The sequence below is a fragment of the Ylistrum balloti genome, unplaced genomic scaffold (genome assembly GCF_031769215.1).
Source record: "Ylistrum balloti isolate Yb309-2 unplaced genomic scaffold, AGI_CSIRO_Ybal_v1 Utg369832, whole genome shotgun sequence".
NCBI classification, from domain to species: Eukaryota; Metazoa; Mollusca; class Bivalvia; order Pectinida; family Pectinidae; genus Ylistrum; species Ylistrum balloti.
Window position 1 is genome coordinate 225,129 of NW_026781994.1, and position 21,898 is coordinate 247,026.

The 21,898-nt window shown below is 33.1% G+C and overlaps 1 protein-coding gene across 1 annotated transcript; it reads right to left on the reverse strand.

The window, feature by feature from the left end:
- Positions 1-14,367: 14,367 nt before the first annotated feature.
- Positions 14,368-21,518, reverse strand: LOC132545217 (uncharacterized). The gene is made up of 10 exons (XM_060208893.1): positions 21,453-21,518; positions 18,303-18,354; positions 18,009-18,179; positions 17,533-17,660; positions 16,918-17,092; positions 16,529-16,728; positions 16,035-16,097; positions 15,678-15,747; positions 14,747-14,890; positions 14,368-14,534 (listed from the first exon to the last, which is right to left on the reverse strand). Exons 1-10 carry the CDS (start codon positions 21,516-21,518, stop codon positions 14,368-14,370), a joined length of 1,236 nt encoding a protein of 411 aa, XP_060064876.1.
- Positions 21,519-21,898: the final 380 nt, after the last annotated feature.

Genomic DNA, 21,898 nt, shown 5'->3' on the forward strand with positions numbered 1-21,898 from the left:
CTATGTTCTATTGCTTCGACAAAAGACATGTGTAAACACTCATACCTTAAACAATTTAAACTTTCATGTCGTATTTTATTCGATATTAAAGATTAAAAGCCTCTCTTCAAATCTTTGAAAAAGCTGCTCGTTTGTATTTTGTTTTGGCTGCGATAAATAATTTTCATTTTCAACTTCTGGTTTTCGGTTTTCTCGATGTTTAGATCTTGAAGCTGAAAAACAATAAATATTATCTATAAGGTCACACATGCATTCAAACTTAACTTTGATTAAACAAAACATGCATGGATTCCTCACAAAATTATCTAAATGCTTATGTTTAACTAACCTTGCTGCTATTGATCTGTGTACAAAAATTTCTTAAAGACACAACAGAGTTAACACAATCAACTTGTCGTTCATGTGTTACGATGTCAACTGCAGGATTTGTTTGAGATAAAGCGCATCTCAATCACAAATTCATTCAAGTTGTATGTTCACATAGGACTATTGTATTAGGAACGCCACTGATTTGCCTTAACATTATTAACTTAATATTTCTAAGTTTTTCCAACCTACCTGCAAATTTCCGATGTAAAACATAAACGCCAATAGTAATAAATATGGCAACTGATGTTATTGTCAATATCGACACTGAGGCAATTACACGAAAGTCTTTGGAGTGTTCCTCAGTCCTATAGGAACTGTTGACTTCAGTAGCAAATTTCTCCTCTAAAATATATGCAAAAAGGATGATTAATACTTGAGCTAGTTTAATACTTAATTTGTTGGCAGGTTTAAGACATTTCCAGGGTTATAAATACGACATCACGAAATAATTGCCAATTACCCATTCTTGCAAAATTCTTTGAATTGCGTATACAGCAGAGAGTTATACCCTTGGCTGTCACATCATTCTGGTGTGGAGTATAATGTATATGTCTAGACAACTCAACAAATTAAATGCTGCGGTTGCTATATTTTCCGAATCAAATATATTCAAATTTAAGTCTGTTTAGGCAATCGAAGAAACGATGTTGAAGCTAAATGTCAATCATTAGATGTAATGAATCCTTCAGTCCAGCAAAACCATTTGATTCTGTAATATTAAGATCATGAACAAAAATTAAATTATGATCAATTTGACCACTTTTTGAGCCGTTCGCGGTTCTCTATAGCAATTAGCCCCATATCATAGCTTGAACTAATTAATAGTGACAAGCTTGGTTTGAGTACTTCAATACTAAAGAAAATTTGCCACAATTCTTGAAATAACATTCAGTGAAAATAATGTTATCAGTCCAGTGTTGGGCTCCAGACATATGTAAAGTCGAGTTTAACATATAGATAGTAATTTCTATTTTCTTTTTAAATTATTTGGTAATTATATGCGTCTTATTTCAATGCACCCCCGAATCGCATTCTTCGGAAAGGTGAATGTAAAACACTTGCCAGATGAAATGATGGGCGGAATTGAAAATGGCTGCGATCTACTCCAGGCAATTGGAATCCGTCCAAGACAATGCACCTGTTGATAAAAAAGGTTTCCTTGTAGTTTTTAGATGCGTCTCTGCGTATATCGTTCTTTTTTCATATTTTGCCCTAGTTTTGTTGAATATGAGTTTGGATTAGAAGTAAGTTCACATGTTGGTATTTCTTGCTGTTTTTGAAATATTTACCTCCACAAAGTACTCGCCTCTCCTGATTCTGTTGAATGTATGTGTATATGATGTAACTGTCCCCGGTATCTATAGCACAAAGAGAATGTTGAAATAGTTAACTGCAAACATGGAAAATTCTGTTACATCGTTCGTGGATGCTACTACTACTGTTTATAACAGCTGTGTACAAAAAAGGTAAGCCCTTAAACGAGCTTTGGCGAGCAAACTTAAAGATGATTTTCATAAAAAGTAATTTGAAATAAAAGCAAATTTTAAACGCATTTTATCATATAACTGAGGAATGTTAAATTTTGGCAGGATTTAAAGTAAAATAAGGCAGAACTAAACCAAACGGAGGCAACCTATTTTTGCACTATTTTCAGTTCATAACAAAACGACATTACCAGTGTTATGGCAATCGACTTCTGAATACGACATCCATTGAAAAGCGATTCAGAATATACAACAGAAGTGATTGGTTTTTTTTTTTTTTTTAAATATTACTTGGATGAATTTACTAGATGTGATGAAATGTTATATGTGTAACAATATTCGCTAATTAGCCTATTTAACGAAAGAGAATCTGTACCTACGTCATATTTTTGTATTGGGTTCAATACATCATATGATGCTGGGTACTCGTACAAATGAATGCTATAGTTTGTGTTGCCTGCCGATAGTTGGTGAGGAAGAGGCTCAAAAACTACTTGGACAGTTTCATCAGCCAGGTGAACCCCAATCGCCGGCTTCCATCCTGGACTTAATTTAGCACTCTTTGAAACTGAAATTAAAATGTGCATTAAAGACTTAAAGAGAATTACCATACACGTGAAATCGCCTTGTTTTCTGTGTGACATTTTATGGATTTCATATTATGATACTATGTTAAATGATATTCTATTCATCATTTTATTTCTTAATTATTCATATTTTATTAATTTATTAATTTATACAAAGGGTTTGTATGAAAAGGTAAAGCCTTAGGTTTTTCAATATAACTTTTACATGATAAGTTTTTCAATATAACTTTTACATGATAATAGTAAACAATAATTTGGTATTTGGCTTTAAAGTGTTTTTATTCTGAACTTTTATTCAGTAATAACAATAAATATCTCTTTGTCAAAGTGGTTACCAAACAGTATAATTTCTTTCTAGACAAGTACCAATAATAGTTTCCTAAGTTACACGAAGTGCAATAATGCCAATATGAATTTAATAACACTTTATCTTAATTTGTTTTAACGCTGTTATAATGTTTTGTTTAAACTAATTATACCTTTGAGATCATAGTCAAATATTCTCAACACCACATGATATTATACAAGATTTCAAACTATAGTGTATTTAAGATTATTATAATATTGTTAGACCATGTTTTTAACATTACATTTTCGTATACCAATAGTAAGTTAAAAGTCATTTTATCAGGAAATGACCGATTCCGGTTATAAAAATGGGAGCCTATTTTGCAAAACCAAACAAAACTGGGTCCTTCTTATTACCAAATACAGTTAATATATTTGCTGTAACGTATACTTCCCATAACTTCAACAAATACTAACGCAAACTCTTATCTCGAAAAATATATATATATCAATGTAAAACATATCAGAAGTACAATTATATCTTTGAATTATGCTTTCATTGGTAGAAGTCTGATTACTCTTACTACCTCTAAAATACAAAGTCCTTATGAAGCTTACTATTATAAACTGTAATGAAATAAGTCAGCACAGAGTGTTCTGGGGATAGCGGGGCGAGGATAAGGACGTACAAAAAACAGCCATGAAGATTGCAACTCGTCTGACAAGGTTCAAATCCTCTATATGATAACTTTATATCGACTTTCTTCTGCAACAGAATACTGAGAATTAACAACAATGTATAATTGACCTTTTTCATTAAACCATGACCGTTAAAAATATTTATGTGTGAAATCTTGAAGGCACTTTAATTATACCGAAGCGTATGTGCTCTTAAGTATGCAGTGCTCGTACTAATAGTGAATCGACAAGATACTTAACAATAAATATGACGAGATGGCGTAACGTAACAATTAGAGCGAAAGCAGTTAGAATTGATGATTAACATCAGACAACTCCTGTCAAGTGCGTCTGCAAAATCACCAGTTCGACCTGTTTTTGCTAAATAATTAGTCCATCCATCACATAACACACCTCGGTCCCCATGACAAATGATGCCATTCCAAAGCATCCATTTCGGACAAACAGGAAGAATTAGATACCGCAAATTTATATAATAGATTTAGTTGCAATATACAGCTCTTTCGTGTTTCTAAGTCTTGCAGTGATGATAAATGCTTAGTCTAATGAATGCTAGGAGGCGATTGAGAACAATCTAAATTTATGAAAATAACTGTCAAAAAACCACATAGAGATATATCCCGAACTTCTGTACCTTGATAATCAGAGAAAGCGAATGAAAAAGATATAAGAATTGCGCAAGATAAATGGCAAAACCCTGATAGGGAGGTGTTCTTATCCAATATATTAGATCACTTCACAAAACCGTAAAAAGTAAACAACCTGCGTGTGTTTTTGGGAACAGTGCCCATATTCCCATAAATTAAAATGTGACATACAGATTCATTTTACTAGACTACCAAGGTCTCAATATTGATAACCTAAATTCTTAGGTGGAATTTTACAACGTATGCAAATTAATGAACGAATCAGCCTGACTTAACAAGTTTCAAAATAAATAAATATATTTGAATCTTCGACAAGCCCACCTTCATCGTTTTATATTCTACCTACCTTATCATTAGTAATAACAAAGCAAAGTGTTTCAATTGCATGAATTCGTGTTTTCAATATCTTTGCGAATTTACTTAGACTCTTGAATTATTTATGTATAAAGTCCATATTACCAATAATCGTAAAACTATAAACAAAGTGATATCAACAATTTGTATTTTCACTTGCACTTATAAACACTTATCTTTTTTTATCAGTACATACGCCTATACCTTACAAATAGCATATCTATTAAAAACAAATAATAAATACATGTACAATTATCATAACCTATTTATTCTTTAATTGTGGCCTATATAATCGTTTTCGTGATATTACGCTCAGCACAGCACCCACAAACACTCTTACACTCACAAACACATACAAGATCAATCAATACTTTTTTATGATAGGGTCATTCATTCAGAGTACAAAACATAAGACAAAAAAAAAAAAAAAACTCAAACAAACAAATAAACAATGATTTCTTTTTATGCCGGGGTATTTAATTAAGACCTTTAAATAAGAAATGCAATGGCTATGAATGAGTTACCTGTAGCGGGTTCTGTTTCACTGACTTGAAGTGTACAATTCTTTGATCTGATAGCCAATAATAATATGGATCTCCTTTCATAGTTTCATTAGCAACGCTGGTCATATTCACTATCCAGAAGGCACCTAAACATAGAAAAAAACAGCAGTTATTTCAACGAGATATTCGACTTATTGAGGTATTAGTATCTCATAAGCAAATTATATTTACATGTGCAGTATTCCAATAGCCGCCTCTCAAGTCAATCATTTCCGAAGTCTGTTTTGTTATTACTTTCAACCTTCGGAAAATGCTTTGTCCCTACCTGCGCGTGTAAAAGTACATAATTCAAGATTATGTTTTTTTTTTTTTTAATTTATAACTTCAATTTATCATAAATCGACAGATTGGCGACATTCTTACGTAATACTGTCCTTCCACACGAATATGAATGAATTTTGATTGGATAGGCCTTTGAGGTATAGGGCACATAGTAAAGTCACATGACTGGATTGATTCGAAAAAACGGTTTTTGATCCAACTCGAAAGGGAGGCATTACAGTATAAGGCGGCCGGTGTTCTCGTGAGACAATAATTGCAATTTTCAGCGCGTTGTGAAATATCGAATACCGTTCAATGTTTCAGCTGTTCCCATAATTGGATTTACTCCATCGTATAAGTTTTTTACGCTCAGTATAACTCAATACAAAATTCATATTCCCCAAATGTAAATATGAACATTAACAATTATCAAAACAAACCTAAATGCATCTATTTCCTTCATTTAATCTTATATCGAAATAATAAAATTTTGTCTTTATGTTATGGAGATTTGCCGAAAACTAAAGTAAGTGTAAGAGAGGACAGATTGAAAGCCCAGCAGTGCTGAGATCGTTCCTCTCTCACACATATTGTACAGTTTGAGACTTATCACTAACTTAAAACATATATCTCCTTGTATTAATATAGAATACATTGATTTTTAATAGAAAAATATTTATTATTGCTGTCCTTTTATAATTCGATGACAGCTCCACCTACATTTGTTCAACAACATCAACGTTATACATCACATATAACAGCCAAACACAACAGCATACCGGTAAAGTCATTACCTTAAGCTTGTGAATTATGACGAATAATAATGATATCATGAAGTCAACAAAGCATGCTTTTGGCTGGCTTAGTTCACGTTTGTAAATATATTTTCACTGTGCCCTCTGTCAGTGAAGCAGGACATTCCTTCTTCAGTCAATGTCAGAGTTGTCAGTGTTGTTTTATCATAATACATCACCACATATTCACCGAAACAGTAAGTTTGGATGTGGTCACAATAAAGCAAAAGAAATTTTATTTCTCCATGTAAAGGTATTCCTATATCAATTGAAATTCAGTAATGTGTCACTATTATACGTTCCTCTTGTAGATTCGTGAAAAGATTTGTAACCTATTGAACACGGTGTTATATTCAAATAAACAAGAGTATCATTGGAATATTTAAGTATGTGCTTTATATCGGATGTTATACGCTTTCTATTGGGAAATGTCTCTGTCACCACCCTAGAATTTAATAAGGAAAAGTGCACTAAACCAAATTATATTTCAATTAACATCAGGTAGTAACTTCATTATCTTCAAAACAGTTAAAGTTATTTGGAAAAAGATGAAAAATCCCCAACTACAGACAACGGAGAGCTCAGCTGTTAACATGAATACTGAAAGCGTGCCCTTATCTTGAAAATTATGGAAACTGTCACCCTGTGAATGATGTGAAAATCTTTGTACACATATGTATGATTTTCGTGGTGCCTTTTGTTTCAGCTGGCACACTACATACTTGTGTGTTCATTAGTTATGCTTTCATTTTGACAATTTCAAATTTAATTTTACCTGCTATTTTGAAGCAAGACTGTCTACTGGTATACACGTACTTTTTACATCCATATTAGGCCAATAGAGAGACCAAGCAATGTCAAATTACATTGTACATCATTCTCGGTTGTAGTACAAAAAGAACAAAGGATTACAACTGTGTTTAAACTGGTAAAGAAACGTACTTATGTTCGTCGCGTTGTATGAAATAACAATAGTGAGCACAGGAACTGTAGTAGCTCCATCTTTCTTGAGACTAGAAGACAACATGGACACGTATGGCAGTTCTTTAACGAAGTCCGTATCTCCTTTCCTCTTCTTCTCTAAAATATTACATTTCTCCCATTCTAAAATATCACAAAAACAAAAAGTTCAATAATAACGTTAATAATGCAAACAATTCCAATATTTCAAAACAAGTTATGTGATGTTTTGTTTTTGAAAGGTCAGATGGCAGAAGAGAATTTATAAAACAAGAAAATAAAACCATGTCGCTGCTGCAAATATCTTAATCGCTACAGAGCTCAAAATATGTATTATATGAATTATGCGTTTTCCCTTATTTCTATCATTTTTTCGTTAGTGGCAAGGGTTCTTACTTATCTTTAAGGTGGAATTTGTTTCCAATATTTTTTTCACTGAAAGACAATAGAATGGTTCACGAATTATATGCAAAAATGTATGCTAATTTGATTTGACAAGTGCAACTCTCCATCGCAATCAAAAATGTCATTTTTGCAAGATTGCTTAAATCTTTTATTTTGTACTTTGACAAAACAATGTTTTGGCTTAGTAATCATATCTAAGATAGAAGGATTTCAATGTTCCTAATGTTGTAATTTTCATCCGAATGTCATTTGTTTTCAAAAATCATTTAGCACACAAAAATATTTTATTTTTCAGTCATTAAATTAAAAAAAAAAGTAAAACTCTAGAGAAAATATTCTAACAACGGGAAAACATTGAAATTGCCGACGCTAAAAACCAAAATGTAGAACACAAGGAAAACAGAGGGGCCACATACTCTCGCACATCTGTGATCAAGTGTGAAACAAAGCGTAGTCGAATTGACCATACCGCATTGTTATCTGTTGTAGGTTTTGGTCTATAATCTGTTTACCATCTCGTCACACTATTTACGACCTTAGATTAGAGTGCAACTGAACAAAGTTGGTCGATTTCGTACCATCTCGTACACTACGTACATCAGTGATTGTACACTCCACAGTGTTCATTTCTCTGATTACGGTGACCGTGTAATCATCGAAATGTCACACTCTAATCTTCTACTGTTTGTGTTATAAGAACTTCTATTCTTATGGCAGTATAATATAAGATATTTGAAAACCGGGATCAGACATCAACAAGTTCAAAGTACTTTTACTAGTTATATGCTCCTGTCACAGTGCACTTTGTCTTATTTGGAATGAATCTTGCCATATATCATTTGTATACCTCGTTTATTGCTTTCCATGCAGTATGGTGGCGGCTTAAAGGAAGCAGGAGTCTGAAATGTAGAATAAATCTACATAGTATACCATTTTCAATTTGTAATTTATCTGCATCAAACAGGTTATAAAAAACTTGGTTACACCATCACAAGCACAAACCATTTTAAATATTTTTTTAATACGCCTGATGGGTTTGCTGTTTATGTACTCTCTAGTTATACAGAGGTCACGATATCCCTGTCGGTAGAGCTTTTGCCTACGTAAAAACCGGTGAAGATCCGCTGTGTGTGGTTCAACGCTCTCTGCCGATCGTCGCGATAAGTGTTTCTCAGGATATGAATCGATTTATGCTGAAGTGGTCCGTCCTTGACAAACCACTTTTCACTTATTGTCCTGGCTGACATGCAGTGAACCGGTAGAATTTTTAGTCAGGTATGCACCAGCTAAAAATCCTGCCTATTAAGGATCCTAGTTGTTCATGGGTCGATAAACCTTAACAAACCCAGTTTTTAATGTGATGCTTATGTATAAGAACACTACTGGCTGTTATGTTAAAAGAAACGAAACACAGAAAAAAGTATCGTTTGCAGAAAGCAGTCTGATAGCAACACTGTCTGATTCAACAAGAGATGAAATTCTTTGATATAAAATTATGGGAATATAATTCGTCATTCTTATTTGAAAATAAATTAATTTGGAAGTGAAACTTTACATGTCTGTTAAGACATAAACAAAAGCTATCAGAGGAAAATAGCGATAAAAATAGCGGTATACCTAAAACCATGGAAACAACAGAACATATTAAACATGATAACTCAGCGAAGTGTCAAAGTGTGATTTGTGGTTCATAATTTGCTGTTGCTTTAACACAATTGCAGTCTATGCTTACTGTCCTTCCGAATCACCGTTTGCCCTTTTATCCTCTGCTATTGCTGTATTGTTTCTTTATCTAAATGTTGCAAATTTTTTCTGCATTTAGATACAAGCATACTTTTGTTGTTGTTTCTATATCAAATAGAAACCAAAGGTAATCATACACTCCGATATTTATCAGTAACCAGAATAACCATGTCAAGGTTACTGAGAATTACGTAAACAAACAAGAAGAAAATACAAACATGTCAACATGACAAAAATCCGAACCCAATTTCAATAAAATTGGAGCAAAATAAAACCACTTTTAGACTAAAAAAATATCATCAGTTTTTTTCAACGGATCTTAATCTATTCTGTTACTGGTTTATATTTGGGTATTACAGGATGGTAAAAAATGAAGGTATTTTGTGTGGTAAGTGTGTATCCACAGATGAGTGCACACGTATTAAGTTCTCTGTCGACCTCGTTTTTTTATAATTTAGAATGTTGGACACACATGCTACTCTTACCAGAAGTGACATTCTTAAGAACAAAGGCTATGAAAGAGGATAACTACAAGGCTGGCCTGTGTTTTTGTTGATGGTTAACAAACAAAATGTACACTGATTTGATCATGTCCAAATCCTTCTTAACATGATGTAGATAAATAGTTACCATATATACTGTATCACCCAAGTAGAATGAACAGACGGGTCTCGTAACTTCAATTCCGAAAAAAGTGAGGATTGCTTAGCCATGAACATATCATTACAGATTTTAAAGAAAGTAATCACACAATGAGATATTTCTGTAAGACAAATGCATTTCAGTTCATTTAAATGTGGTAGTTTGAGGTGGAGTTCCTTAAACAAATATTTAGAGAACTAAGCACAATTTTTAACCTAAAACGGTTACAAGTGAAATGATAAATGACTTTAGCTTACCTGGCATTGCTTAGGTAGGCACGATATGTTCCTTCCAATAAAATCTCCTTGACACTCCACCGTCGTCCCAGTCGATGTGTTGAATAGCACAAACAAAACTTGAAGGATAGTGTATTGCATTTTCATTTTACACTTCTATGGTGATATCCGTAGTGTTTTTTTGTATGACAAGCCGATGAAGATTTTGACTTTATATGTCCCCTTCTGAACAGTTCTCGGCTTGGGTATCATGTGATATTAAGGGCCCGTAGTGTAGACGATATCGCGTGATGCCATGACAATAGGAAGTACTGCAGTTTTTACAGATATAGAGCCTTACACTAGTTGTTTTGAGTTACTGACAACTGGCTTTCCATTCATCTTAGCTTAATAACGACGAAAGAAAACCATTTTTCATGTTGTCTTAGGGAGTGATAAAAAATTCGCATGTGTTATTACAGCAATTAAGGAATCATTTAATTATATCCCTGAAATAATTGACAACTAGTTGAACAAATGAAACTACAGTTTTAAACATATCATTTACTCTCACCATCATGCATGCAATAAAAGGACACATTCCCTATCTAGAGTTACATAAATTGAATATTTCATAAACAGTTACAGGGTTCTCAGGTTTTGAGGAATATTTCCGCTCAGCATACATTATATCGCGAAAAAATGTTTGTTGCATTTTGAAATGCAGTCATTATACTTCATACTGGTTGTTATTATCCATCATTTTAAGACTAAGAAATATAAAACCATGAACTTGTAGTGTCAGACTTTTGGTCATGTCATGAATGAATAACACTTGACTATTTTAAAACTTTCTGCTTCTTTTTGGATGCCTCTGTAACAAAATAAAGCAACATATTACCTCGCTTCCATAAATTCAAATAGAACATGAAAAGTTGGAGATGTCTGATGTTTAAGGAAATGCACAGAAGGAAACTACGAAATTAGTCGTACGAATAGGTTGAATTAAGTCTAAACTTTACCTTTAGTAGGTATAAAAAATTATACATGTTACCTTTACCCTTAGAGAGAAACAATTGCAACAAACACCCATTATAAAATAGCTTTTTGCTTTCTTTGTACTTCAATATACTATCAAATGATAAATATTAATTCTAGATACCTCTTCACGAATCCTTTTCATTAAAAATGCTTCATATTGTTGAAATAGCAATTGATTTCATCATTTATTGATTACATCTATTCCTAGTGAAAAATTATGCCACGCATGAATATTGTTATGGTATGTAGTTTTGGTCCATGATAAATAAGAGACCAACGAGGTGAAACTATAATAAAAGTTAAATAAAAGTCACACGAATAGCAAGAAAATATCAACATGTATACATGATCATACCACAAACTCTGATTAAATAAAACTAGTGAAAATTATGAACATATACTTATAGATTTCTCAAAAAAAGCACAAAGAGAATAAGACCAGGTCTTCAGGAAGATTAAGCGTCTTCTGATTCATCGACAACGTCCACAAGCTTGAGTTAACAAAGACTTCAAGTGTATTTTCTTTTGACTAATTGACTTTCCACATATTGAAGTGTACATTATATAGAGCACTACATATAACATAGAAACGTGTTATTAACGGTCAATTAATATTACCGTTAAAGGTGTTTTTGAAGCTTTTTTTTTCTGTGCAAAACAGACAGCAAGTTTACTGGTCTAACGTTATAATATCTACCATGTACCGTTTCATATTTTCAGGCTCCACACGTTGCTTTATACCACAAACGCACTAAGGGCAGTGTTGCATGTCACTTTGCTGCTCATAAGTGCATATCCGCACCTTGTGACATGTGTATTTTTTTGTGTTTTCATCCCGGTTCTTCGATAGCTATGTTGAAATGAGTGATGTTAACTGAGATTAGATAATAGCACGAGAAATTAACTTTCATGAGTTACGGCTAGTTATGCATGAAACTACAACTTACTTTTCAATGATCGCTGGCTTGATTAGCTGTGCGGTTAACTATGATGACGGTACATGTGTATTGTTACTACAAAATTCTGTCAATGTCTAGACATAACAAAAAATCGCACAGCACGGATACATCACGTCTTTAAATATATATATAGGATAAATTAAACGTATTTCTGTATGGAATGTTTGTATATCAATAATATCATTGACGTCTTCGACGATGTTATGATGTTTAAAGCACTGAATGTTTGCACCCGAATATACACAACAATACACATAGTATTAGGTTTGTATTGCATTGTAGACAATGTAAAGTGCTTACATTCTTTCTATAATCACGTAGTTCATAAAAAGGTAATATGTCGAAATTACACCATTGTTGGCATTTTTGTGTCATTTCAGTGAAATTTGGGAATATAAAAATCAGAAGAATGTACAGCTTTTTCGTTCCCATTTTAAGGTATGCACAAAATTATCGATAATGTTGAGCACTGGTGATATCACGTGTGGTCTCACGTTACAGTCTCGGTACTTGCTAAGTGTGGACTTTTTATACATCCGTAATTGTCATGCATGTTGTAACCAAGGGCCATCAATACGGTTAAAAAAGATCGTCAAAATAACGCGAGTTTCGTGCGTTTTAAGGTAGAACAGCATTAATAACCGACTTGCGAATATTTACACATATATTTTGAAAATGAAGTACTCTTTGATATTCGTGAAGGATATTCTAGAACATAAAGCTGTTGTTAGAAAAATCTCCCTTCATATCAGAATCATAGAACGCATCTAAGCTATTTTCGTTCAAACTTATTAACTAATATCTATAAAACTGCTAGGAAAACGCATCATGTCGCTGATCCGACTGCACTACGGACTATTTTACATTAAGACTCTTTGGGAAACAAAATATGTACCAACGAATTATTTCAAAAAAATATTTTGGTGCATCGAATCAAAAAGAAAACAACATAACACGGAGATTAGCTTATTGTAACGCAATCTTAATAGAGATATATGCAATAGTTAGGCAAAACATACAGCAATTCAAAATTTCAGAAATGTGATGAAGTGTTCACCTAAAGTAATACAGTATACCATTCATATTATATCATGAAACTAACCCAATGTTTGCTTTTTGGACACTTATTTTATTTATAAATGAAATCGCACTCGATTACAGACGTACAGGTTTACGCACTTAATTTTCATAAAGATGTTTAATATACATGCACAACAACTAGCTTGAAGAACAATGTATTAACACGCGAAACAGATTGCACTGTGGCGTTTTTAATGACTAAGAATTCAAAAAAATTGTAATGTTTTCATGTTTCTCTGTCTCAGCATTTCTTTGGTCGTCCGCTGCAGCTTAAAACAACACGTCTATGGCAAAAATGAACAAAAATAAGATTTACACGGGGACTCCTGAAAAAAATGCAGGGTTTATAAGTCAAGGCGTTCCGGAAGATTAAGCGTTCTTTATTTGATCGACAATACGCCCCATGTAAAACTTTGTCAATCTAAATCAGTATCGTCACGCTCTCAAACAAGCAACCAATCAAGCATCAAACACGAACAGATTCTTATTGCACAAAAAAATAGAATATTTCTCAATGAGATCGCTATGACAAGTTTAAAGCTTCCCCACATTTTCCATCAAACTGCATCTCTTGAAACCCTTGATTATTGGGAACGGAAAAAATTACAATTGTGACAATGAAATGCTTATAACACAAGCTTATGGAAAGCTATCCATTTTGGTTCCGTTGTAGGAATAGCATCGAGCTAAGCAGCTGATGTAAAGGAGTCTGTGGTGTCCTTGATTTCCATATCTGATGGATATTTACGATGAAAATGGTAAAGAAATATAACAATTAAAGACAAGACGTCATTAATACATCTGAAAGTCAAACTGAAGGTCTTTGTGACCTGTTTTGATCAATTCTTCAGTAAATTTACCCTCGTATGTAAAACAAAACGAGTCAGCCAACCTAGGACTGGATATCTTGACGGTGATTTATGAATATATCAATCAATACGCACTGATAGTATTTCGCTTTCAGTTGAAATAAAACCAAAAGTCTGTCTCTGATGGACTAAGGAAGACTTCAGTAAATAATGTTTACAGTGTGTTAACGAGGCATTCCTAGATACCCTCTCGGATATAATATTAGACATGCTAAAGAAAAGCGATGTTAAAGGAGAGGTCCTATATTTTGGAGAGGGGGTTCTGCTTTTAGGATTTAGTGCCTTGTAATTACTCTGTCTCGCATGGTCTTATTTTGGCACTGCACACTGACGTTGTGATATATCTGTATCACAACAATATAATCCGAAACTGGATTGATTTGTGTTTCATACAACCTGTATGAACTTCACTTGACGTCATCTATACAACCATCGGGATAACAAAATGTTTCAAGTTTTTCAGCCAATAGATTTAACTGCGTATCTTGATCAGAATGTTGTGTGGATGTCATTTCCAGATTATTGTTTGTGAATAAATTTTCTTCTTGAAGATTTCTATTCCTCAACTGTCGTGCTGAAATAGATTATATAAACAACTAAAATTTGTATGAATCAGAACATGAATTAAATATTTGATTACACAGCGAACTTATTATTCAATTTTAAGGTAACACTAAGGACTGAACAACATCTGTACTTCTCATGATAAAAATTATTTGACATTCATTTGATTTTTTTTTTTTTTTTTTTTTTATGATTATTGTTATTTTGTGTTGACAGTGATACCTTTGAATATGCGATAGCAAAACACCACGACGACAGAAAGGAGTATCACGGTAACAGGTAATCCGAGAACGACACCAACTTCAATTCTGTGATCCGATGGAATAGCTATTCTAGGAATGAGCGATGGTTGTGGGCTTGAATACTCTTAACAAAGCAAAAGTAAAATACATTTTAACATATCCTTATCTGTATTCATCACAGATTTATAACATTGATCATCAAATAATATGAATGAAGGCACATTTTAAATAACAGGTTTGGTGAGATTTGCATCATTTTGGTTGGTAAAAAAAGTGTTACGTTCCATTGCAACTGCAATACACAAATATTTAAAGTATCCTCAAAAATGACAATTCGTGCCAGTCTTGTTTATTTGTGTTTTGTTATCATGAAGAATGAGGAAGGCACATATGGTGTACGAAAACGTCAATTGTATTTTGTGTCAAATAATTGAATATGTGATAAAAGCTGAATAATTCGTAACCATTGTGCAATAACGCGATATCATAAACATATACACTGCATTCGATACTACAATAAAGTCATTGTACAACATGAAAAAATTCAACTATCTTTTTAACATCACAAAATACGATGAACAACATGGAAACTATTGCAAAAGTACAAGCATCTTTTGCTTCATCGACGACACCCGACATGAAAGCATTAGTCCAAGTTAAAGTTAGTAATGTTACATTCTCAAATGATTCCTTGCAATTTTTGATGACAGCGAAATTAAATATCCCGTGCAGTTTACAGTATTAAAAAGCATTAATATGAAGACTATTAACCTAATGCCCTTCATATAATATTAAATGAAATAAGAATATTGATATGAAAATGTTATCAATAGGCATTAAACGAATTTTAATATCTTGTCGTCTAGATAAAAATAAAAATATCTTAACTGTCTGGGCACAATGTACAGTACCTGGAAGGGTGAAGTCAGCCGATTTCACCCATGTTTTGAATGGACAGCTGTTGCAGTTCATATACTCTATCTGCAACGACATTATGATAACAGCATATATACTAGCTTTTTAAAAGCATATGTATTAAATTGTAGTTCATCATTTGAACCGCATTATTCGAGTTAAGTAGTTCGAACAATGACGTTATGATTGCTTACTGCTCAAAATGTATATTTTAAATTAATAGCGATGGCAATAGCGATATGATAATCTATCCGATTGGAAAAAAATAACTGCAATTATAACTTGTTTGATCTAAAGCAGATTTTCCTATCCACTGAAACCATTATGCTAAATTTAAAGTTTAAAGTCCTTACCATAACTTCATAAACACCATCAGGTTCATCGAAATCAAAAATACAATGGTTGTCATCACCAGCCTGAAAGGTTAAGAATATGTAAATGTGGCTCATACCTTGGAAACGCAACAAGAAAATAAGTAAATACCAACATATAATTTGAAGCGATACACCGGCAAAGCTTCATCAAAGAACACCCCAGAGAAACAAGGAAGATGTGAGATTTGTTCCGAAAGATTAGGTATCGTCTATTTCAACAACGGTCTCCGTCGCGTATTTTTACAAAATCGTTCATGTAAGTAAGTAATAACGTTTTATATAATCTAATTTATGTCAACATTACAATTTGATAATTAATAATAATGTCTGGACAAAACTGGTACGAATTTTTGCAAAATTTGTAAATTAATTTATCAAATAAACAAAGAATTGTGTACCTAGATTTACTGGATACAGGATGTTTGATAAGAAACCCTGGTATGAATTAGACACAAAGTACAATACGTTCTTACCTTGTTATGTTTTACTGTCGTGCTCAATTTTACCTCCCATGTCTCCCAGTCCTGGAGACTGATTTTATAATACGTGTTATTGGTTACAAAGCGAAAGGGCAGAGGTTCAAAAACTACATGTATGCCTCGATGTTCTGGAAGAACCGCTGTCATGATATTTGGTTTCCATTCATTTTCTTGGGTATCAGGCAAATACCGACCTAAATTGTAAATCGTTTAATCATTTAACGTGCTATTAATACGACAAACATTACTGATTTTGATATTGATCCATATTAATAACAATCACAACAATTAACAATTTACTTAATAAGAGGAATCTTAAGGCACGGTCACGCCACTAATCCTATGAGTGCCCAATAGTTTCTAAAAAAACATATTCTACTTACGATTATGCGATGTAACTTGGTAGGTTATACTTTGCCCCTGTAGATTTTGATGTCTTGACGATGTAAATATTGTAATAGTCAACAAATAGAGGTTCAGAAACACTTCACATTTTCCCCAAGTACAACGAACATTGCATGTGTCGAGATTTCCAAAAGTACTGCGGAAGGTACTCTTCTGAAATTGAAAAAAGAAATTGAATTAGGTTTCGCCTGATAAAATTATAAAGGTTTTCCATCCTCTAAAAACAGCATAGAAAATATCAAACTAAAATTTAATTGAACTGGAGCAAATTATGAGCAAAAGAAATAACACAAATACTCATGAAAATGAACAAAGAAAATAAGATCAATGCTCCAGAAAAGCGAGCCTTTTCTGCAATGTTATTGGAAAACTTGGCCAATCCCAGCAAGTGATACCACGTTCTCAAATGATAAAACAGTAATTATGTACTGTTTATTCCATAAATTATATTGAAAAATGATTTTAAAAAAAAACGCACTTCAATTTACAATCCTCAGATAAAAATATAACACAAATCATTGTTATAAATCGACAAACTTTATCTGAAATATCCAAAAAAATCACACTGAATTTCGATAAAACAGCAATCTTACCTCCCTTCGGGCTATTTTGGGAGAATGTACTGGAAACTGTCTCCAGGTAGGAAATTTCTCATAATACGGATCAACGTAATACTCGTCAGAAACCTCCCTTGTACTTCTCAACAGTAGCTGCATTACAGCTATGCGGCAAACAACAACATTCGCCAATATAATGCAGCAATATTTTCTCTAAAATTTGGGTATTTTTAAGTACGTGAGTTTAAAACACTAGAATTATGCATATAATTGTTTATCCGTCAATTGGCATCGCTAATTGTTAGATAAAACATTTTTCAAAGAAATTTGCTATTAACGACGCATATGTGAACAATTTTTCAACTTAATATTCATATTTGAACAGAAGATATTGTACTCTTATTATACAAAAATTGATATTTTTTTCCAGCATCTGACATCTTAATGTTAATTTTTTATACAGTTTTTCACAATTCCATTCAATGCTTGTAACCTTGTGGTATTGTTCTCACCAGCATTGTTGTTATCCGTTGGCAAGGATATGTCGATACTAAGTACAGGTTTAGTCTGCCCAGATTCAAAGGATGGGGATAGGAAGATTCCAGTCACTAAAGGAATGGGAAGTTTGGCTCCGAAAGACACATCTTGAATAGGACTTGCCAAATGGAAACATCGTGATAACTCTGAAATGTGTATTAGTTTGATTTTTATAAATCGTATCCACCATGGAAAATGGGTTGAGGGTATATTTGTCATAATGTAACGGTCGGAAAAATCACTGTTAGATGGATTTATACAATACTCACTGTCCTTGTATAGAGCTGTACAGCTGAGAGATGGCTCGAATTCGTATCTCTCCTGTCAAAATGAAGCAATGCAAGCATTACGATGCATAAACGTTGTAAAACATGATTTTTTTTAATTTGCAGTTTTGTATCTTGTTCAAGCCATGAACTGGTTATTATATGTCCATTTTGATACCACACTCTTTTTGTTCGGGGCTGATGATATATCATGATATCAAAATAGTCATTTCACAATCTTTACAGAAGCAAAAAACAAAATTAATACAACAAATAACAAATACTAACAATAAAAATAAGGAATTGATTGTAATTAATTACAATTTTAAAGGTAATTTAAGTCTTTTCCAGTTAGATTGCGGACAATACTTTCAACCGTCTTAATACTTCGCGATCATAAAAATGAACCGCGTAATCGCAAAAGCATGATCCCCGCTAAAATAACCGGCAATACGGTAGCTGGATAAAATTTTGTAAAAAACATATTTCTCTGATCATTTGTTCATCTATCAGTAGTGTATATAAGGTGTGTTTATGTTGATTTAGTGTACTCGTCGGGTAAACCTGCCTGTACAGGTATTCACTGGGAGCCGAAGGGCACATAGACAATACAATGTTCACACTGAAGTAACTAACCAAAGTGTGCAGTTCAGATCGGTTTGGATCATAGTTGTAAGAAAATACTACTTTTTAACTTTACAGTGAATAACACGAACAAAAATAGCTTTAATAGTTATGAGCTTAAATAAATCTTTCTGTTTAATTTTAATGTGAATTGTAATGTATGATCGACGAAATTCTAAATATCATCTTATATCACGATAAGGATTTCTAAACAAGTTCGCAATACTTTTCACATTTAATCATGCAAGGGGTATGCTCCTGCATGAACTATTCTTATTTTGTTACTGTGAAAATGTATTTTTATGAGAACTTGATACATGTGAACGAGTATCGTGTTGATAAGAAAAAGGCCGTGGACACTGATCTTTCTCCTGTTATCTGATAGTACAAAAGCATTTACTTGTCAAAGAGGAAAGTGCACCGTGAAGCTAACCAACTAAACCTTTAACTTTAAAAGTGCATTTTCTTTCTTACGAAATCATTATACACAAGTGTATAAACTAATTTCTCTTCCAAAACTAGTGTGTAATTATCATTATTATTTATTTATTATTGATTTTTATTATTTTTTTGTAATGTTCTCGTTGTTGTGAGGTTTCCTGGTGGTACATTGTTTTAATTATTCACAGGATTGACACAGCTCTGAGATGGGCATTTTTTCCCTTGTGAAGCTGTTTGCAAGGTTATGTGTCATAGATAAAGGAAAGAAAACCCTTCTATTTGGTATTCCTTTTTATCAAATGACAGACTCTTTAGCTTTCTTTACAGAGCAAGATACATCAAGAAAATACCAACATGGCAACATAATCATAATTCATACTCATATTACCTCAAACTAAGGCAAAATATGAACAAAATATTTTTTTTCTCAATTGGATCACTTTGCCGATCATAAAACCCTCCAATAATTTTCTTCAACTTACATCTTTTGAACCCTAGTGTTACTCGTTTGTCAGTTGGCAACTTCTTACACAAAAATCGTGATAATGAGAACATGCCATTGAATATCGAATCAGTTGTGACATAGATTGGATATGCAGGGATATTGCTACCCAGAAATGGAAAATTCTCAATATTCAGCAAACGTATAATGATTAAGTAATTCATTATTTAATTATGTAAAATTGAAACACATCTAACTCTAATCATCAGAAGCATCAATTTGCGATTTTTAACTTCCCGTGATTTTTTTAAAAAATATTGTATATAATTGCGTGCAGTTAAATATTTCAAATGCATTCACTATCGATATGTTTCACGTGAAAATTGACCGAGTGTGCTATTACAGGTAACAAAAGAATAAATTTAAGTTCCCAGAAACCGTAGCCCAAGCCTATATATTCACCTGCAGTGTAAACGTAAACTAACTTTTACCATTGCAATGAAAATACCTGTGTATAAACTATATATATATATGCATGTATAATCATATAACCGTTCCATTGACTTATTCTAGCGATGTTTTGTAGGCTATGTGTTGATCGTGTGTACTCTAAACCATCTGATGAAAAATTGCTTAAATATTTCCTGGTACATTTAACATCGCATGTGTGTAATTACATGAAAGTATGCTCTAATGAACTACGAATGCCCACTAATTTTAATGATCAGTAACAAACTATCAAACTATCAAAGTTTATATCATAATTAGTATGAATGTTAATCCCTGAAACATCAATGTGATACTTTTTTCAGAAGAGTAAGGATACTTTAAGACAAAAGTATAATTATATAATCAGCGATAAAGGTTAGGATTGAGAGACATGTTCCTTCCAATTGCATGTCCTAAGAGGCAACTTATGTGGAAACTGCAAGCAGATTTAGTGTTCACAGTTATGTCCTCTACTTTGGAATAGAAAGATAGATAGATTGGTAGGTAGGTAGGTAGGTAGGTAGGTAGGTAAAAAACAAAAACGATGCACTCCTGATCACGTCTTTTTGTTTTGTTTTTTCTCCATAATTAAAGTCAGGCTATAATACCTGCACTGTTACGTCTGAGATATATTCATGTTTAGTACGAAAAGTCTTATATACTGAGCATATACGGAAAAACTGAACATGATACACAACAGCAAGAATACTATATTAATGTGTGTATTTTAAGTCAATTTTTTGTAGTATCTCGGAACTGAATACAAAGGGTAGATTTAGACTTCAATAACTATATATCAACATAAGGTCAAAGTCTCGATAAACATATCAGCTCTAAATGTACTTATCATGTAGGTATCTGTGGTGTATTTGCATGTCCATCACACACCAGATACATATCGCATCATACTAATATGAGAACGCCTTGATGGACATAACTTAAGACAAATGTACGAATTATTTCCTAAAGAAACTAATCCAGATGATATACAAATATTTTTTTATTCCAGTCCTTTGCAGGTTCTACTTCTTCATCGCTATTTCCACAGCATGTGCTTGAGGTCGTGTTACACAGTGTGATGACTCAAATAAAAGTGTCGCAGTGTTTACAATGCTACCAGCTATACCGTATCATCGAGACATGACTACAATACTCACCATCTGACCTATCTTCTCTGTCTCACAGAGACTCCAATTCGGTTGACATTCCTGGTGGCTTCCCATCGGTGGGTCATTACACTTGTCCAAACTGAAAGTCAAACTGACCAATATAGTTAGAACAATGACTTGATACAAATTTCGCCTCCTTGTAAACATGTTGGCTGTAATTCTGTTGAGTCAAGGTGACCTGCTGACGTATTTAACAATTCTCTCGGCTGGCGGGACTGTAATAGGATCACACATACCCACATGGCCACCCGTCCGCATTTCCCTGTTTGTAACATGACTATTCAAATCGCTCTTTATTTACTATGGAGAGGAAATTTTACACCAGTTTTATATTTGTAAATTTGAGTAATTAAAATGGTAATGCATCATTAAGAGGCATTTGGTTCACGTAGAATCCAATACAAATTAAGTTCATGGCACTTCATGTTGAATTT